This window comes from Silurus aristotelis (assembly GCF_946808225.1).
Source record: "Silurus aristotelis genome assembly, chromosome: 6".
In the NCBI taxonomy this organism is placed as follows: domain Eukaryota; kingdom Metazoa; phylum Chordata; class Actinopteri; order Siluriformes; family Siluridae; genus Silurus; species Silurus aristotelis.
In genome coordinates this window covers 9,487,825-9,508,984 of record NC_139579.1, presented here as the reverse complement: position 1 = coordinate 9,508,984, position 21,160 = coordinate 9,487,825, and the positions used below count along the sequence as shown (strand labels likewise).

The 21,160-nt window shown below is 37.9% G+C and overlaps 1 protein-coding gene across 10 annotated transcripts in view; it reads right to left on the bottom strand.

Annotated features, from left to right (window-relative positions):
* Positions 1-15,065: 15,065 nt before the first annotated feature.
* Positions 15,066-21,160, bottom strand: part of epb41a (erythrocyte membrane protein band 4.1a) — a 39,688-nt gene continuing 33,593 nt past the window's right edge. For all 10 annotated transcript variants that reach the window (XM_083543253.1, XM_083543258.1, XM_083543252.1 and 7 more), the window contains 5 exons: positions 20,356-20,484; positions 20,062-20,148; positions 19,891-19,971; positions 19,599-19,715; positions 15,066-17,740 (listed from right to left, as the gene is read on the bottom strand). In XM_083543253.1, the coding sequence (XP_083399379.1) occupies positions 19,617-19,715; positions 19,891-19,971; positions 20,062-20,148; positions 20,356-20,484 (396 nt within the window). In that variant the 3' untranslated portion in view covers positions 15,066-17,740; positions 19,599-19,616. The remainder of the gene's footprint in view (positions 17,741-19,598; positions 19,716-19,890; positions 19,972-20,061; positions 20,149-20,355; positions 20,485-21,160) is intronic.

Genomic DNA, 21,160 nt, shown 5'->3' with positions numbered 1-21,160 from the left:
TTATACCTGATTCCACATTTTCTTGTACTCCTGCCTGCTTTTCTCATCACTCTGCCAATCCCAATTCTATTTCTCCTTAAAGAAGGGGTCTGAATACTTCTAAATTCAAATGAAAGAGTTCTGAATGCACTGTAACTGGATTAGAAGCACATATGCTGTTATGTTCATAGGTGCACATAGTTTTGGACAAATAGGCAGAGGGCTGAATACAGTATATACAAAATATATACTTTTACATTTAAATAAATTTATTTGCATTCAGAACCATTTTTAAAAAATTTTTTTGACTGATTTTATTGATTTAGAACAGTTTTTAAAGCATTCTAAACTTTATTTAAAGTTTTCATTTACAGAAATGTGCAGAAGTAAAATAAGAAATTCCTCCTCTGTTATTGCCCTCAGTGGTGTACTTCTTTGAGGCCAGCTTGTCCCCTCTTATTTGACTTTATAGTTTTTTCCAGGCATTTAAGCCATGGGCACAAGCCAGTGTACTCTTAGTGCCGGTCCCAAGCCCGGGTAAATGGGGAGGGTTGCGTTAGGAAGGGCATCCAGCGTAAAACATGTGCCAAATCAAATATGCGGATCACAAATGAGAATTTCATACCGGATTGGTCGAGGCCCGGGTTAACAACGACCGCCACAGGTATCGTTAGCCGACAGGGTACCGGTGGAAATTGGGCTACTGTTGGCCGAAGGAGGAGAAGGAGAGGAGGAAGACGTCTACAGAGACGGCAGGAAAAGGAGCAGTGTAGAAGAGTAGAGGTTCGGGTTGGTACTTTAAATGTTGGTACTATGACGGGTAAAGGGAGAGAGATAGCTGATATGATGGAGAGAAGAAAGGTAGATGTGTTGTGTGTTCAGGAGACCAAGTGGAAAGGGAGTAAGGCCAGGAACATTGGAGGTGGGTTTAAACTGTTTTATCATGGTGTGGATGGGAAGAGAAATGGTGTAGGGGTGATTCTGAAGGAAGCGTACAGTAAGAGTGTAGTGGAGGTGAAGAGAGTTTCTGATAGGGTGATGATCGTGAAGGTGGAAGTTGAAGGGATGATGATAAATGTCATCAGTGCCTATGCTCCACAAGTTGGCTGTGAGATGGAGTAGAAAGAAAGATTCTGGAGTGAATTAGATGAAGTGGTAGATGGTGTACCTAGAAAAGAACAATTGGTGATTGGGGCAGACTTTAATGGGCATGTAGGTGAAGGGAACAGAGGTGATAAGGAGGTGATGGGTAGGTATGGTTTTAAGGAGAGGAATGTGGAAGGGCAGATGGTGGTAGATTTTGCTAAAAGGATGGAAATGGCATTGGTGAACACGTATTTTAAGAAGAAGGAGGATCATAGGGTGACGTATAAGAGTGGAGGAAGGTGCACACAGGTGGATTATCTTCTGTGTAGGAGATGCAACCTGAAGGAGATTGGAGACTGTAAGGTGTTGGCGGGGGACAGTGTAGCTAGACAGCATCAGATGGTGGTCTGTAGGATGGTTTTGGAGGCGAAGAAGAAGAGGAGGAAAGTAAGGTTTGAAAGAAGAATAAGATGGTGGAAACTGAAGGAGGAAGAGTGTAGTGTGAGGTTCAGGGAAGAGGTCAGACAGGGGCTTGGTGGTGGTGAAGAGGTGCCGGATGATTGGGCAACTACTGCAGGAGTGATGAGGGAGGCAGCTAGAAAAGTACTTGGTGTGACATCTGGAAATAGAAAGCAAGACAAGGAGACGTGGTGGTGAAATGAGGAATTGCAGGAGAGCATTAGGGGAAAGAGATTGGCAAAACAGAAGTGGGATCGACAGAGTGATGAGAAGAGTAGGCAGGAGTACAAGGAGATGCGGCAGCAGGTTAAAAGGGATGTGGCGAAAGCCAAGGAAAAGGCATATGAGGAACTGTATAAGAGGTTGGACACTAAGGAAGGAGAAAAGGATTTATACCGATTGGCCAAGCAGAGGGACCGAGCTGGGAAGGATGTACTGCAAGTTAGAGCAATAAAGGATGGAGAGGGAAATGTGTTGACTAGTGAGGAGGGTGTGTTGAGAAGATGGAGGGAGTATTTTGAGCAGCTGATGAATGAGGAAAATCAGAGAGAGAGAAGGTTGGAGGATGTGGAGTTGGTGAAGCAGGATGTAGATAGGATTAGTAAGGAGGAAGTGAGAGCAGCGATTAAGAGGATGAAGAATGGAAAGTCGGTTGGACCAGATGACATACCGGTAGAAGCGTGGAGATGTTTAGGAGAGATGGCAGTGGAGTTTTTAACCAGATTGTTTAACAGGATTCTGGAAGGGGAGAGGATGCCTGAGGAATGGAGAAGGAGTGTGCTGGTACCGATCTTTAAGCATAAGGGAGATGTGCAGACCTGCAGTAACTACAGGGGAATTAAGTTGATCAGTCACACCATGAAGTTATGGGAAAGAGTAGTGGAAGCCAGGCTGAGAGAAGAGGTGACCATCTGTGAGCAACAGTATGGTTTCATGCCGAGGAAGAGCACCACAGATGCCTTATTTGCTTTGAGGATGTTGATGGAGAAGTATAGAGAAGGACAGAAGGAGCTGCATTGTGTATTTGTGGATTTAGAGAAAGCGTACGACAGGGTGCCGAGAGAGGAGTTGTGGTATTGTATGAGGAAGTCAGGTGTGTCAGAGAAGTATGTGAGGGTGGTGCAGGACATGTATGAGGACAGTGTGACGGCAGTAAAGTGTGCAGTAGGTACGACAGACTGGTTCAGGGTGAAGGTTGGACTGCATCAAGGATCGGCTCTGAGCCCTTTCCTGTTTGCAGTGGTGATGGACAGGTTGACGAACAAGGTCAGACAGGAGTCTCCCTGGACTATGATGTTTGCAGATGATATTGTGATTTGTGGTGAAAGTAGAGAGCAGGTTGAGAAAAACCTGGAGAGGTGGAGATATGCGCTGGAGAGAAGGGGAATGAAAGTCAGTAGGAGTAAGACAGAGTACATGTGTGTGAATGAGAGGGAGGGCAGTGGAGTGATGCGGTTGCAGGGAGAAGGGGTGGAGAAGGTGGAGGAGTTCAGGTACCTGGGGTCAACAGTGCAAAGTAATGGAGAGTGTGTTAGGGAAGTAAAGAAAAGAGTGCAGGCAGGGTGGAGTGGGTGGAGAAGAGTGACAGGAGTGATTTGTGATAGAAGAGTATCTGCAAGAATGAAAGGGAAAGTTTATAGGACTGTGGTGAGACCTGTGATGTTGTATGGATTAGAGACAGTGGCATTGAGTAAAAAAAACAGGAGGTGGAGCTGGAGGTAGCAGAGCTGAAGATGTTGAGGTTTTCGTTGGGAGTGACGAGGATGGACAAGATTAGAAATGAGTTTATTAGAGGGACAGCACATGTAGGATGTTTTGGTGACAAGGTGAGGGAGGCGAGATTGAGATGGTTTGGACATATGTCCTGCAGAGAAGGGACATGAATTATATTGGTAGAAAAATGCTGAAGATGGAGCCACCAGGTAGGAGGAAAAGAGGAAGGCAAAGGAGGAGGTTCATGGATGTGGTGAGGAAAGACATGCAGGTAGTTGGTGTAAAAGAGGCAGATATAGAGGACAGGTTGGTATGGAGACGGATGATCCGCTGTGGCGACCCCTAATGGGAGCAGCCGAAAGAAGAAGAAGAAGAAACTCTTATGATCTTTTTTCATTAAATCAGTCGTTCATAAGATGGCTTCAGCTGTTCTTACAGCTTGTAAAGCTGACCTGCTAAAGAGTGTGCCTAAAGTAAGATACAAATCTGTACATCTGTAAATGAATGCTTCTACTTATTTCTGTCTAACAACATGCTAGCTATTGTTCTGAAATATTGTGTAAATAAGTGTTTGAGAGTACCTAATATGGAATACATATTGTCTATCAGTTCTTTTAGATTATATCCAAACCCTAAGCTTTATTTTAGTTCTGTGGGTCATGTAGATCGGTGCATTGGGTGTAAGGATGGTCACATTTATTTTGTAAGTGTTTCTCTGTGTGTGTGTGTGTGTGTGTGTGTGTGTGTGTGTGTGTGTGTGTGTGTGTGTGTGTGTGTGTGTCTGCATCTGTGAGCTGGAGATTTGTGTCCTAAAGCTGGTTGTAATTTGTTTTTACTGCTGCCGGTCTCCAAGGCACAGTTTTATTCCCATGTATTTAGCAGTCAATAGAATCCAGGTGTAGACACAAGACACAGCAACAAGCTGAAATCCTGAAATCCTGAAATCCTGAAATGCATAGCAAGCATGGTGGATTTTAAATCAGACTTCCTACTTCTGCAACAATATATAAATTTGTGTTTTAGATTCTAGAAACACAGAAGTTTTTAGATATGTAAGATTCCTGCATCAAATGTCTGAGATGCATTAAGCTTCATGGGAAATTAACCTGGGGCCTTGAAATAACATCTTATCAATGGAAAACGTTTATGTGAACATTTTCATAAAAATTGAAGAGAAAGGTGCTCCAGGGAACAAGCTGCCATTTTAAGAGACACTTAGGACATTTATTCATTCATTCATTCATTCGTTCATTTATTCAATCCAAAGGGCACACCCTGAATCTCACTCTATGTGAGAACATCTCAGTGCATTATGGGCACCACATACTTTCACACACTGTTTCACACTTTGGGGAAAATTTGAGCAGCCAATCCACATATAATTAGATTTTTATCCAGAGGTAACCCACCTGTAATGCTACATCATCATGCCACCCATGTTCTTATTTCAAATAACTATTTTAACTATGTAAGGAAATGTATCCTTTCTTATATTTCTTGTCTCCTGCCTGCATAAAACATGTGACTATAAAGAAGGTTATTGGTGCAATTGAAACAGAAACAAGACTGAACAAGACATGGTGTTGAGGCTGAATATGGCATTTATTCTTTATATTCTTTATAACTAGCTTGTGAACGATTTGATAGAAGTGGTAATTGCCAGTTGTGAACGAAATGAACAAACCAGTCATCCAATAAGAGCAGAAGGGGCAGAGCTATATGATATGTAGCCCCTGAGAGAAGTTTTATACCATTGCATGATGCAAAATCCAAATGTAGGAATATATAATGAGATTGATTAAAAGTTTAATGCATTATGCAACTGTGACTTCTATTTATTAATTTTTTTTTTTAATCAGGCCATTAACAAAATATAGTAAAATATAATACATTATCATTTTCCAAATCTCAGTATATTTGTTAAACACCTCGAAATTGTACAGGTCCTTCCTGAATGAACTGAATGAGAATAGATAAATTAACCACGATCTGCTGACTCACTGATGTTTGGCTCGACTGATGGATGCATGTGGTACTCAGTTGTCCACTCTTTCAGTAAGAAGAGATGTAGCAACAGAACATTTAAAAAGTGACTAGGAAAAAGCCTAAAACTTGACTAACCTCATGTGGTGGTGTTGTGTTATTCTAAATGAATATGCAAAATGTTTTTTTATTATTGTACAGGTAGTCCCCAACTTACGATAGAGATGCGTTACAATGAGACCATCGTAACATGAAAATATCGTCGAGAATGGAGATCAGTATGGGGTATTATACTGCAATTTGTTAATAATGAAAAAAAAAGTATAGTACATAATTTAACAAAACAGATCAATTTACAGTACCATAATGTATAAACTTTATAGTGTATATATGTATGTGCAAAAGCACCGGTTTCATGAGTGGAGAAAAAAAGCCGGACGCGCTCTGTTTCAGTGTCCGGTGATGCAGATTAAAAGGAGAAAACACAAGAGATGAAATTCGGCTTTGAAACGCCAAAAACACAGTAAAAAATATGCACTCTAACATGGCGACCACATAACTCATAACCACATACTGTGGCGAGAGTAAGGCATCTCACTAGGAAAGGAGATCATTGTAATTCGAGGACTACCTGTATTATTAAAAACTACTTTATACAAGTATGTAAAAAGTTTTTCTGTTTTTTTTTCTTTTGTGCCCACTCTTTTAGAACTAGCCTCTAATGATGTAACGTACGAAAAGAGTTGAACTGAACTGATCACTAAACAAATCAATTTGGTGAACAGAATCAAAATATTCAAGTCATGGGATGAAACATGACCCCCATTAATTTGCCCATTAAGTGGGCTCACATTTGCCCCCCCGGTCCCGAGCAAATTTTCAATTCTGAGCAAAACTGAGAAGCAAATCCTCTCTGCTGGCCTAAACACTGCTAAGCTCTGAAAAAAAATACATTGACCATCAATATCCATTTAACCAAGACAGGCTAGTATCTTCACAATCAAGTTGTGACTAATGAGGAAATTTTGCACGTGCCCTCGAGTGTATGATATAAACAAATTCTCCGAGAGCCATCTCTAATCTGGAGGATCCAGTGAGGACCGTATGAGGCTCAGGTTGGCTAATAAAATGCTGTAAGGTACATGTAGTGTAGAAGATTGAGACTGCATTATGAAACCTTATAGTTAATTTGAATTAACTTTATATAGATTTAAAGATTAGTCTGTATGAGTCCTCCAGAGATTTCCTTCTCAGAAGAAGCCAGCTAATTAGCGATGTGAATTGAGAGCAGTTCAATTTAAATGCTGTATTGTTTCATTATGATGGTGGAAAATACTATCGAAAAAAAAAATCCTGAAGCAGCTGACAGTCAGTGATTAAATGCAAATTGATTGCAGTTTCAGTCCTCATGGACTTACATGAAAAAAAAATAAACATACAAAGAGTAAGGCCTCACATCCTGCTGCACTTCTACTATATTCAGGGTGATTTCTTTCAGAACTTTTTAAGTGTTCCCTTTTGTTAATATCAATGGAGATTAAAAGTCAGCACCTTGGCTAAGACTTTACATGGCTAGTCTCCAAAAAAAATGAATCTTTCTTTTTTCTATCCTCATCCTACATAAAGGGCATTTAAAAAAATATTAATACATAGCTGTAATATTGCTGTTTGGTTCCTCTTTTTTAGCGCAGACTCTACTTTTGTCAAGAATGGCATGAATAGATTAATGCCATAACCAGTTCCGACAGACATTATGGAGCTGTGCCATAAGTTCGGCATTATAGCTGTTCGAATCTTCCAGACTATGAGAATAATGATCTACTTTCTCCTGATTGTCGCAGCATGGAGTTTTTCCTACAAAGAAAAAGGTAAGTGCTTTTGCGGCAGCAGAGAGCAGAGAGCTTGGCAGCTCAGCCTTTGACAAGAAAAATGAGCACTTTTACTGCATATTAAAGAGCAATATATAGGAATTGGCAGCAGGTACCAGCCAAAAGCAAAAGTTGTTCAATAATTCAAAAAAGTAATGCATAGCAGAACTCAGGGAAGCTTAAAACTGCTTATGACTAGCTGGGATGCCAAGCACACTCTGGAAGTTACACAGAGACTTACCTGTCTAAGAGCTGCCTACCTGACACGAATAGTGGGAATGTTGTTTTGCAGCAGTCCGGTTACCAAAATTTTATCTATAGAAGTACAGAAGCTGAACTGGTGGCGAACAGACAGCTGACTGTCCAATATTCAACTTCCATTAGTTTTTATTGAAATATTTCCAATGGTTAATTTACATACCTAGTACCAATCTGCAAAACCATATCTTGATTATGACTGGGTGAAGTAAAATTTTACTTATATAAGGGAAAAAGCAGCTTTAAAAAACAGATTTAATATATAGATTTAAATGTATCCCTAATTAACCAGCCAAAGGTAATGATGTTTAAGAAAAAAGTCTATGTGTAAAAAAGAACGAAACCTGGAACCAGACCCTGAAAGGAACCTCATGTGTTTCTGGGTGACACTGGATAGTGCCATCAATAACTAATTTCTCTTTTTATACAAAATGTATTCCAGAGATTGAGAAAAGGGGAACACAATTGACCCATATCTTTATTTCTAATTTAATATGAACATTTTTAGGCTGCAGAACCATCTGCAGGACCTCCCTGTGTGAGTAGACTTTTAGTCTGATCAACTTTAACAAGTGTAAACGGAAAAGTAAACTAACTGACTCTCATCTACATAATATCCGGAGTTTGCCAAGTCAGCTGCAGCCCAATTTGGAAAAACATCTGAAAAATAATGACCAGGTTTGTGTCTCATCAGAAATTACTGATATTTGTTTTCAATTACTAAATATTATGAAATTATAAATGAGGGAAACCATGGCAACTGTAATATAGTAGTTTTATATAATGTATTATTTTAACCCACAGCCCAAAGTCAAGTCTGTTTTTTGTTCCTTCATAGAATAAAGTTATTTTCTGTAAGCTACGGAAGTCCTATGAGGCCATGCATTATATTATGTTTTCTTTCTTGTTTTCTCATAATCACAACTTATAATATTGTTGCAGAAGAATTTACTCATTATCACATGATCTGAACGGAAAAACCAACAGAATGACCTTCTCAAGTGGGCTAAATATACAGAAAAATTAAGTACTAATCACGAGGAAACAATGTTTGTTACAGGAAGATCATTAGAAAATTAAGTTGTGATAATGAGAAAAACAACTTTTGTTATGTGGAAATCACAAGAAAATTAAGTTGGGGTAACAAGAAAACTACTTCTGTTATGTTAAGATCATGAGAGAACAACTCATGAGAAAATTAATTTGTGATCACGAGAAAGCAAGAAAGAAAGAAATATTAGAGTGCCTGGTAATTCTTCACAGGTAGCAGAATAGATTGGAATAACGATAGGAAGGCTGGGAGATGTATTTTCATAAGCTCAAAATGCTCACTTGCTCCATTTGAATGTTCAAACAGGAACAGTTTTACAGTTTTACAGTTTTACAGTGCTTTGGGCAACCAAACTCAATTTGTCTGACACTTATGAGAAGCAAGGGTTGAGTGCTGGTACTGTGAGAAATCTTCTGATTAGTGATATTTCACTATTGTGTTTTTCATGATGCTAATATGCTGGTATGCAGTTTTCTTCAGAACATAGTGTTGCTGTTGTTTACATGGACAATCAAGCCACTCTGCTTAGGAAGTATAAAGTTTTACAGGAACATTTTCAAACTTAGGTAAAGATTGTGCTGGGTCGAGTTTTAAACTTGATGGTGTCTGGCTCATTGCCCTGTCCTTAAAAGGCCTCTGGAGTCAGTTAGTAAACAATCCCACCCAGGGGGAACCTCTGCCTTATACCCAGTGTTCCTGGGATACATTTACCATGTCCTTGATCACAATTAAGTGTTAACAGTAAAGTGAGTAAAGTTTAGCTTGAAATAAACAAAAGCTGCGTTTGTAAGAGCATGAATGACATAAACGCATAGAATGTAGAGAGTAGGGTGTAGAGAGTAACCTTTATCTTTCTGACAATAAGCATAGATTTAATAACCATCTGACTAATTTCTCTGTTATGGATAAGTAACAAAATGATGTTTTAATCATATTAAAAATAAAAACTTGATCTATCTATCTATCTATCTATCTATCTATCTATCTATCTATCTATCTATCTATCTATCTATCTATCTATCTATCTATCTATCTATCTATCTATCTATCTTTATTTATTTATTTATTTTTGCTTAAAAATATAAATTAAATATAGATTTTGCCCATTTATTTAATGTAAAACAGCTGTGTTATTTTGCTCATTGTAATGTTTTCTTTGCCAGGTTTGTCAAATTCATCTTGTGCCTTGATCCATTTATGTCAATCACCATATAAATTGTCACAACATATAAATTAAACAACATGCAGAAATCCTCTATTCAGCTCAGCAAATCTATTAGGAAATGTTAACAATAGCTATCACTATGTATGAAAATGGTTACAGTTGTTTATAAGACAGCACATTAATCTGAACCCTAACATTATTGAATGATAAATTTTTTTTATTAAATATTATTTAAAAAATGCACAAGCTGATAACCACATGCCAATAATAATTTATTCCAATGACAGACTTGATATGGCTTGAGCCTTTAGTCATGCTGCAGTTTCACGGCTTCTAGCCATGTTTATTCACATAGAAAAATTTGTGTATGAGGTTAGTTTATAAATTACACATGGATTTTTTATTTCTAGTGTGATTTACAAAATGATCCTCAGGTTTATGACTGAACAGTGGTTTCCTGCTTCAATTGACTACATCTCTATGGCTTTTGTGGAATCGAACTAAGGAGTTAAGGACCGAGGTGCTACTTATTAAATGCCCTCTATTAACTGATCATCAATGATTGTGACCACCTCTAAAAAAAAGCCAAGGAGGATCGACATCAGCAATGAGCTCAGTGACACAATTGTTAATGCCCATAAATCTGAGACCTGTTATAAGGCAATTCTAACTCATTCTACAGTGAGGAACATTATTTACAAGTAGAAAACATTCAAGAGAGTTGCCAGTCTTCTTAGAAGAGGAGGACCCAGCAAATTTACCCCAAACCCAAAAGTTACATCTCAGACTTTATTGGCCTCAGTTAGCATGGTAAATCTCATGACAGTACCATTAGAAAAAAAGAATATAATTCATTTGGGAGGGTTGCTAGGAAAGCCTTTTCTCTCTAAAAAGAAATGGGGTCATGCAACATTACAGTGATCCCAATCATGCCAGGAAGTCTACAACAGAGTGGCTTAAAAAAGAATCAAGGTGTTGCAATGGCTCAGTCCAGACCTTTATCTTACTAAAATGCTGTGGCAGAACCTTCAAAGAGCTGCAGGACGCAAAATGCCTGCAAACCCCAATGAACTGAAGCAAACACTAGCAAGAGTGAACCAAAACACAATTTCTCCACAATGACTTGAGAAAATTATATTATGACAGTCACATAGCATTGTGATATATATATATTTATATATACAGTACAGACCAAAAGTTTGGACACACCTTCTCATTCAAAGAGTTCACTTTATTTTCATGACTATAAAAATTGTAGAGTCACACTGAAGGCATCAAGGGCTATTTGACCAAGGAGGAGAGTGATGGGGTGCTGCGCCAGATGACCTGGCCTTCACAGTCACCGGACCTGAACCCAATCGAGATGGTTTAGGGGTAAACTGGACCGCAGAGTGAAGGCAAAAGGGACAACAAGTGCCAAGCATCTCTCGGGGAACTCCTTTAAGACTTATAAAGCACTAAATGGTTTGGCTCCCATGTATCTATCCAGTCTTTTAACACGCTACAATCCGTCACGCTCCCTGAGATCTCAAAACTCTGGGCTTCTAGTAGTTCCTAGAATAGCAAAGTCCACTAAAGGCAGTAGAGCATTTTCACATTTAGCTCCTAAACTCTGGAATAGTCTTCCTGACAGTGTTCGGGGATTAGATACACTCTCCCAGTTTAAGTGTAGATTAAAAACATATCTTTTTAGCAAAGCCTACACATAACACACATCACACACATCACATCACAACCTTGTGCTCCAGAACATCTGATCACATGCACATTATCAACTTGTGCTGTTAATATCATGAACAGCAGCTACGCTAATTCCTCTCCACTGCTTCTTTTTCTCTCCCCATCCCGAGGCATCCTGAGGTTTGGCCAGCTCCAGACCATTTCAGGTGACTACCTCTTGAAGCTCATCAAGAGAATGCCAAAAGTGTGCAAAGCAGTAATCAAAGCAAAAGGTGGCTACTTTGAAGAACCTACAATATGAAAATTTTCAGTTGTTTCACACTTTTTTGTTATGTATATAATTCCATATATAATTCCACATGTGTTAATTCATAGTTTTGATGCCTTCAGTGTAAATCTACAATTTTCATAGTCATGAAAATAAAGAAAACTCTTTGAATGAGAAGGTGTGTCCAAACTTTTGGTCTGTACTGAGATTATATATATATATATATATATATATATATATATATATATATATAAAAAAGATAAAGATGGTTCTAGAAACTACTGAATCATAAGGTGTATAATGTGTTATGTGTTGTTTTATCTGAGGTTGTATTTACCTAATTTTAGGACCTGCTAAGGATTTTTTTAATGCCCTGGTATGTAAAGCCATATAATTCGAATAGGGTGTACTTTAATTTTCACATGACTGTACTATATTTGACTTATTTTGCGTTAAATGTATTAAAAATTGCTTATCTTATGCTGGTGTTTTCACATGCAGCAGTCTCTAGAGTTTACACAGAATGATGCAAAAAACATCATGTGAGAAGAGAATCTTTAGTTTGAAACATCTTGTTAATGAAAGAGATCGGAGAAGAATGATCAGGTTAGTCTGAGCTGACAGGAAGGCTATAGTACATAAAATAATCACTCTTTATACCATGATGATCTGAAAAGCTTTATGGCATGCACACATAAAAATCTTGAAATGGATGAGCTGCAAGAGCCCATGACCAGATTTCACCCGAACTGAATGGGTAAAGACTGACAAATAGAGAGTGTGATTTTTTTGTTTACTTTTGAATTGGTGTGCATTGTATACATATGTAGATATTATATCTTAAAGTTACACAAGTGACCAGATTATGGTAAAGATCAATATGTGCACTACATGTTTAAAATGTTTTCCATTCATTCATTGAGCTATTTGTATATTATTATCCATTACATGTATAAATCAATCAGATTTTTACAGCTCTTGGTAAAGATGAGGAATTTTCTTCTACAGATTTATAGACTGGATGCGATTGTCAAGCAGTATTCCATGTTTGTGGGTAAACCACCTTGAACCTTAGAATCCAGTGCGAGCTGTTTGACATCTTGGTGTTAAGCTCTTGCAACCTCGCTCAAAACTACAGAATGCATTATAGTTTTCTCGAACTTAAGTTCAAAATGAACTGACCCTGGTATTGGAATGGTATAATTTCCCTGTATAAATAATACAGTAGATGTTTCAGTAGCCTCTGGCATTTTTTTCTATTAAAAAAAGAGAGATTTCACAGCTTCTCACAGCACACTTGTAAAGATAATAGGAGTAAACAGTTTGCAACACTCCTACAGAGAAGCCTGTTATCAATCAACATGGACAAGGTCTGGCTGCACTGATCTTTGTGAGGAGAAAGCTGCAAAATAATGAATGAATAGGACAACAAAAGTGTTAAAGAACAAGACAGGGTGCAGAAAGCTTGATGATGATGATGATGATGAAGAGATGGACAGCTCTTATTAACATTTAATTGTAGATTAAGTGTATTGTTTCTTTAAATACAGACATTACATAAAGTGCTTATAATTAAAAAGAAAACCCTAACCAGGAACACCAATTGCACCCCAGAACTACTTACCTAACTCCAATTGAACACTAATCCCCGAAGCCACACCCCCAAATCTTGCTAAAGACCTTCCCAGAAGAGGAAAGTTATTATATGAGCAAAACGAGAATAAATCCGCAATGAGGTGTTTAACACGGTCATATGGGTGTGATGATATGGGTTGCACCTACAGTAGAGACCAAAAGTTTGATCACACCTTCTCATTCAAAGAGTTTTCTTTATTTTCATGACTATAAAAATTGTAGAGTCACACTGAAGGCATCAAGGGCTATTTGACCAAGAAGGAGAGTGATGGGGTGCTGCGCCAGATGACCTGGCCTCCACAGTCACCGGACCTGAACCCAATCGAGATGGTTTAGGGGTGAGCTGGACCGCAGAGTGAAGGCAAAAGGGCCAACAAGTGCCAAGCATCTCTCGGGGAACTCCTTCAAGACTGTTGGAAGACCATTTCAGGTGACTACCTCTTGAAGCTCATCAAGAGAATGCCAAGAGTGTGCAAAGCAGTAATCAAAGCAAAAGGTGGCTACTTTGAAGAACCTAGAATATGACATTTTTCAGTTGTTTCACACTTTTTTGTTATGTATATAATTCCATATATAATTCCACGTGTTAATTCATAGTTTTGATGCCTTCAGTGTGAATCTACAATTTTCATAGTCATGAAAATAAAGAAAACTCTTTAAATGAGAAGGTGTGTCCAAACTTTTGGTCTGTACTGTACATTTGCTTATAATAATGCTCATAATGTCATAATACAAAGAATAAATATAAGAAACTAAAACTTAATGTGATGCAGACTTCCTCAGGACTGTCTGAGCCAAAAGTCTGATGTTTTAAAATTTTATATGTAGTCCTAGATCAGACACATGTGGACATGTAGCCTGAAAGACAATGCTTGGATTGAAATTCATGTGGTTATTTTTTCTTCAAAAAGCACTTTATTGCAAACACACAAAGCAGCATTAACTGTGGGAATTCGTGGAAATCGCTCATTTTACTTGATATTTGGGAATTGATCCAAGCAAAAATGAAAAAGAAACCAATTGGCGAAAAAATTTCCATGTGCTCTTGTTTCAGGAAACAAGTAAACCACATAAAAGACTGACATGGATCACTTGCTGTTATGACTGTGTGCTGAAAGCTAAATTTAAAACAAATCTGATTTAAAAACATGAGATCATAATTGTGCTCAAAAACTTGAATGAGATGAGAATGATTATATTGGCACTGGATATTTGGCGTTAACTACACACTACAGCCTGGATAAAGGCCAGCATTTTATCTATTTATTGACAGAATTATTGTATTTTTATAATAGCATTTCATTCAACAGATGTAAATAAAACGTCTCTCAAAGGTGCTAAGCATTAAAGCTGACTTCTTTTTTTTTTTCAGAACAATTTGTTTGCTCTTTTTTTTATATAAAAATGTGAATCATTTTATACAACATCACAGAGCAATCAAAAAACATTTATGGGAAATTGAAACAAAAAAAATTCTTCTTACAATATGAAGTAATAGAGGTTCAAAGTAATAAAAGAGCTATATTTACAATGAGCTGCAAATATTCAATAAACCTGCATGAGATTAGCTTTCAGATGAGTTTCACATGAATAGAAGAGGATCTGATGTATATCTGTGTATTACATCTATAGGGGACAAATACAGGTTTGTTGTGTGAGAAAATATAGACCGTATTTATAAGTCAATAGCTGTACAGAAGCCAAACAATAAGAGAAAACCTTGATGCTTTAGTTCATATAAGTGAATTTTCTTCAATCAGCTTTTACTGCTCCATTACCAGCATTAAATATTATGTATACATGAGGTCAGTTTATATCTATAGAGGAGATGTCAACTTATTCATTTGTAGACACATGTGGACAGCAGTGAAATGAGACAGTCACACTGTTGGTAACAATATTCAACACAGAGACATAGAATGGGACTGAATTTGAATTTATTCAGTGTACAAGCTAAATAAGAAGGAATAGAAAAATTACATTAAAATTGTAAAATACAAGGAGTGGAAAGGTAGAAGCATCACAATGAAAAGACAAAACACTGAAAAGTACATAACACTTTTTTTTACAAAATCCTATTTATACTATTATATAAAAAAAAAACTGTGTTGGAGTTTAATTCATTTTCAGGGGCAGCAACAGATAAAACAAAAATAGAGGATGTCTTTTAAACATCAGGATAACAAGTGGCCAAGGAGTGTACATAAATTATAGTGTAGAAGATTTTATACACAAGGAACACTGAGCACCATTGAGTTGCTTTAATCAAAACATGACTCTAATTCTGCTAATTTGAGGTTTAGTGAACACATTTTTTGATCGCAAGCGCTCAGGGGCGGTCAGTATAAAGTTAGTGTGCATGTGCATATGCTAGGGGTTGAACAGACCAGACCAATTTTCAAAACAAAAAAAACACTGTGCTGGTTTTGTAGTATTTGTTCATTGAAAGTATTTTAAAGAAGATAAAGCTAATGCTAAAAAAAATTTTTTTTTGCTTTACTGTAATGGAAAGAAAGTGCAGCATTATGATGTAAACCGTACTGTGTGGAAAAAGTACTTTTGGAGCCACAAGCTGCTCTTGACTCTAATCCAGTCCCGTAAGCCGTTTTTCAGTAAATTTACGGGCACATTATCTTAAAGAGTGATGATCCACTGATCATCCAAACTCCTAAGAAAGACTGAGATTCAAGCCCATTTACTGCTGCTACAGGCCTGAATCTCCCAGGCCCTGCTATAGATATTACATCCAGCATTATTCAGAGCTTCCATTATGTAATGAATCAACATTTTCAGCTTGTTCACAACTGTTACACCATTCAAAACAGAATCAATTCGTGAATAAGATAAAAATTTTGATTCTATATTATGCACAGGTTTTACACATTTATTGTAGCCATCAATTTTCTAAACAGTAAAGCTAAAAAACACTGAATCCTGAAATTCCTGAAATTTGCTAATTTATTTTGTAATGACAAACTATAAGTAAAATATTGTATTTGAATGAATAAATGAAACTATACTATTTGGCCAGAAGCATATGTATGAGTACACATTCAAGTCCCTAGCACATCACTGCTGAGACTTTCCAACACAGACATGAAGACATACAGCCATCATTTCTTTGATTCTCCTTCTGAGCACCGAATAAAAACTCTGAAAAGTAAAATTCAGAAAGTGTGTGTCCTTGGGGAGCACTGTTTTATCATGCAAAAGGGGAAGGCTTTGAGGGACCTTTCTGGCTGAGTCAATTTACAAAAAGAACAAGATTCTGGACAATACAGAATACAGAGAGGAACACTTTGTCCTGATAATATATTCTACTGCCAAACTGGGTGAGATAGGTCAGTTTCTAATCATGCAAAAGTGGTCAGAGGGTCACAGATTTAATATTTTCAGATGTCTCATCAATGGCCCCTGCCCTTAATGGGCATAATCTGTGTGCCTTGTGGTGTGGGGCTATGTTTAAGAGGTGAATGTGGAGGGCTTAGGTGTACGAATCAGTTGATTTATACGAGGTCAAAGGCAAAAACTGTCCCAAAAACACCTGGATTTGTACATGAACCAGTTCCTATTGATGGTGAAAAAGTACACTCTTGCGCAGCCGACGTTCACTTGTCTGTCATCAGCTTTAAAGAAGAGAGGACATGTATGTAGCTCTGAATATATTCACAAACTGTTATTCAGATACCTTCATAATGTAAATATTGTGATGTCAAGAAGAAGAAATGAAATGATGGCTAAGAAATGAAATGATGGCTATACAACAATGATATAGCAAATATTCACTTCTTGAGTGTTGGAAGGTCTCAGTGTGTGAGTGTGTGTGCACATGCACACTGGTCTATCCAAATGATGTTCATCGCATTTGTTAGTTAGGAGAGGTAAAATACATCTTACATAAAAGCTGCATGTAAAAAAACTAGAAGAGAATCTAAAGCACACACAAATGGGTACAGAAAATATACAGAAAAATAGACTACAGTTTCACTGTTTGTCTGCATTCTTCTGTCCCAATAAACAATACTATTTGTGACAAAAGAATTTGAGTTGACGTGAAGTGAAACCTAAAGAAAAGACATGTTTTTTCAATGATCATAATTATTAACAAGAAGAAAGATAAGAAGAAGGATTGTTCGCAATAATTAATAATCCGTAAAAGAAGAAAAGAAGACACAAAATTTATTTTAGATGCTGCTGTCCTGTGAAGAAGCCCACACAAAACCCCACAGTACATGTCTCGAAAAAAAAACCTCTTAAAAACCTACGGAATTATCAAACCCACTAAAATCTACATTTAAAATGTCAATAAAAGCCACATCGGCGCTTCACTAGAACAATTTGAGAACAATGAAAGAACTAGTTGCACTCTGGAGAAAGAGAGAGGAAAGGAGAGAGAGAGTGGGGTGCTACAGAAAAATGGTGCTATAGGAAAATAATTCCAGTAGACGCTCAAATGCAGTGGAACAGGCAGGAGACGTGTCATCAATAATGCTCATCCTGCTGGTTAATCTGCTGTCCTGTCAGAGGGAGATGCCCAGAAACAGTCTGGAGATTCAGCATGCAGTCTGGTGAGTGTGTGAATCAGGGATGGATTTCTATGGGGAAAAGAGGCAGGACGCTGAGATCATCAGGGCCGTACGTTACTTAACATGCTATGGGAAAGGTTTCAAAATGTCCTTGCACATTAACAAACTTAAAACATTGTTCTCAGACACGTAAGGCACTGGAGCTAAAAAATGCGACACATCTGGAAACAGAGGATGAAAGTCTAGACGCAAGACTTGCTCCAACAACAGGAATGATAAAATCCTCTGCACATCCTGAGACTAAAGCACTAAAGTAAACAACACATGTTTGATTAAGAGTAGAAGTCATCCAGAGCCATGTCTTTGCACGCACAGCAGAGCCAGCCTCTGCCATCAGCCTGAGACACTTAAGTGTATACAAACCACCATGGCAGGGCACTAAACCATGCCAGACACACCGCACCTCACACAAACAGTTCTGCAATTACACACACATGGCTCTACTACCACCGATTTCTTTCTTTCTTTCTTTCTTTCTTTCTTTCTTTCTTTCTTTCTTTCTTTCTTTCTTTCTTTCTTTCTTTCTTTCTTTCTTTCTTTCTTTCTTTCTTTCTTTCTTTCTTTCTTTCTTTCTTTCTTTCTTTCTTTCTTTCACACATTAACGGCACCTGTCTTGACACAAACCATGTTGCTTCAATTCAGTTATGATCACAGATGTAAAACTTGTTATTTATATCATCACAGGACCCTGTGAGGAGTTCATATAGCTTTCTTCACTGACAGTCAGTGATGGAGTCAATGAGCGAGTCAGTAAACAGGAGAATGAGGGAGTCAGTAAGAGGCAGTGAGTGAATCAGTAAGAGCGTCAGTAAGCAGGTGAATGACGGAGTCAGTGAGGGAGCCAGTGAGGGAGTCAGTCAGAGAGACAATTAGGGAATCAATGAGAGAGTCAATGTAAATAAACATAAAAGTAGAGTGAGGGAGTCAATTAGAGTCAGTGAGTGAATTAGTGAAAGAGTGAGTGAGGAAGTCCATGAGAAGCAGTGATTGAATCAGTGAAAGAATCAATGAGCGAGTCTGTGTTTGGAGGAGTGAGGGAGTCAGTGAGAAGCAGTGAGTGAATCAGTGAGAGTGAACAAGTTAGTAAGAAAGTCAATGAGTGAATCAGTGAGCGAGTCAGTGAGAGTGAATGATGGAGTCAGTGAGGGAGCCAGTGAGGGAGTCAGTCAGAGAGCCAATTAGGGAATCAATGAAAGAGTCAATAAACGTAAACGTAAACGGTGGCGTGAGGGAGTCAATTAGAGTCAGTGAGTGAATTAGTGAAAGAGTGAGTGAGGAAATCCATGAGAAGCAGTAAGTGAATCAGTGAAAGAATCAATGAGCGAGTCAGCAAGTAAGGGAGTGAGGGAGTCTGTGAGAGGCAGTGAGTGATCGGTGAGAGTGTGCAAGTTAGTGAGAAAGTCAATAAGTTAATCATTAAGAGAATCAGTGAGGAAGTAATTGAAAGGTTCACCAAGAGTCAGTAAGTAAGTGGCTCAGTGAGAAAGTCAGTAAATGAGTCAATGGGGGAGGAGTGAGGAAACCCACACCTCACACAAACAGTTCCTCAATTACATGCACATGGTTCTACCATAAATTCACTTTTTTCCTTTTTTTCCTTTTTTCTTCCTCCTAGAACATTACACATTAACATTACCTGCCTTAACACAAACCATGTGACTTTAAAGCTCAGTAATGATCACAGATGTAAGACGTGTTGTTTAAATCGCCACAGAACCATGGCACAGCGTTAGGGGTTTAAAGAGATTTCTTAACCCGTAATTTGGATTTCTAAACACACTGTGTACAATATACAACATTTTGTGGTATTGTATTAAAGGCATTACAATCATGAGTCAGTGATACAGGAATAAAAGACAATTCTGACCTGCATGAAGGCAAAATTTTACTCTGGAGTGATCTCAGTTTCCTGATGCACTACTACTTTAGTAACAGACATGTCTGGGTGCTGTTCCTTCGCTTCCTTTATCGCTTGAGCCAAAGCCTGGAGACCAGAGGGTAGATCATAAACAACAGGGTTAATATTTTATAGATATATTAATAAATATTAGCATTGCAACAGCACTTGGATTCACATGAGGAGTAATTAAATAGTAACCTGTGTGACACAACACAGAAACATGATCATGACAGAAACCGATTATAATCATTCACTATACCTTATCATGGTCGATTTCAGAGTCACCAGTAATCACAATTCTCTTCTCAATCCGGGTTTCTGAGATTCCTCCTTTCACCATCTGAGAAAACAAGGAGGTTATCTTCAAAAAGAAACTAAAACAACAATATCCTGTGATTCCTTACTTCTAAAAACAAACGAAGCAGCTCACTTTTGTGATCTGTGTAGTGGTTGTGGTGCTCAAAGTCTCGGAAGTGATAGTTTGGGCATTGAGCAGCATCCCAACATTCTCATCCGGCTAAAAAGACACACGTCATATTTCTTCTCATAGTATACGCAAAAAAATGCAAAAGCAGATATATTGACCAAACACACTCACAGCCTACTGAGGCACACAAATCTAAAGAGAACAGTCACAAACATCTGACAATTCTCAAACAAACAAACAAAAAAAGTGAACACAATGCAGGCGAAAAGAAGTAAAATATATCAGACTTTCTCTTACCTGAGCAGATTCATATGTAATGGTTTTCATTTCGGTGTGCAGTATCGGGCCCTCATTGGTGGCAGTTTCGCTGACTGGGGAGTGGGTCACATCAGAAACTGTAATGGTATGTGTCTTCACAACTGGAGTCTGGAGAAAACAGTATTATATCACCTCATCACAGTATCTTTGCCCCAACACTGAAACACCATTTGTACATTTACATTTATGGCATTTGGCCGAGGCACCTTATCCAGAGCATTTGATAGTTGAGGGCCTTGCTCAAAAGCCCAGCAGAGGCAGCTTGGTGATGCTGGGATTTGATTTTGTGACCATCTGATCCAGAGCCCAATGCCATAACCACTATGCTACCACCTCCCTTTTTTTTTAAACATTTTGATTAAATTGCACACATGTAAACGTATCTGTTAATATAGCTTAGATGTTTCTAACACAATGCACCTAACACACTTCAAATTAAGAAAGGCTGATAATGAACTTAGTATTTAAGTAAAATGTGCAGATGAGGACATTCTTCTGGACCAGGTTTTGGACTCTCCAGTACACTCTATTTAAACAATATTTTATTGCATTTTAACATTCTGGTAACCATAGAAACTTCTGAATGTGTAAAACCATTAAATGTTAAAATATATCTATAATAAAATATGTATATAACTGAACATATGTTGCACCAAGCAATTTCTCTTAAAGAAAAATGCTGTACAATCTACAAATGCTCGATACATTAATAAATACAGCGCTTCACCCAGCCTAGGTCTGCAAGTGGGTTTTTTGGGTTGGGTTTATGAGCTGAATTAACTGT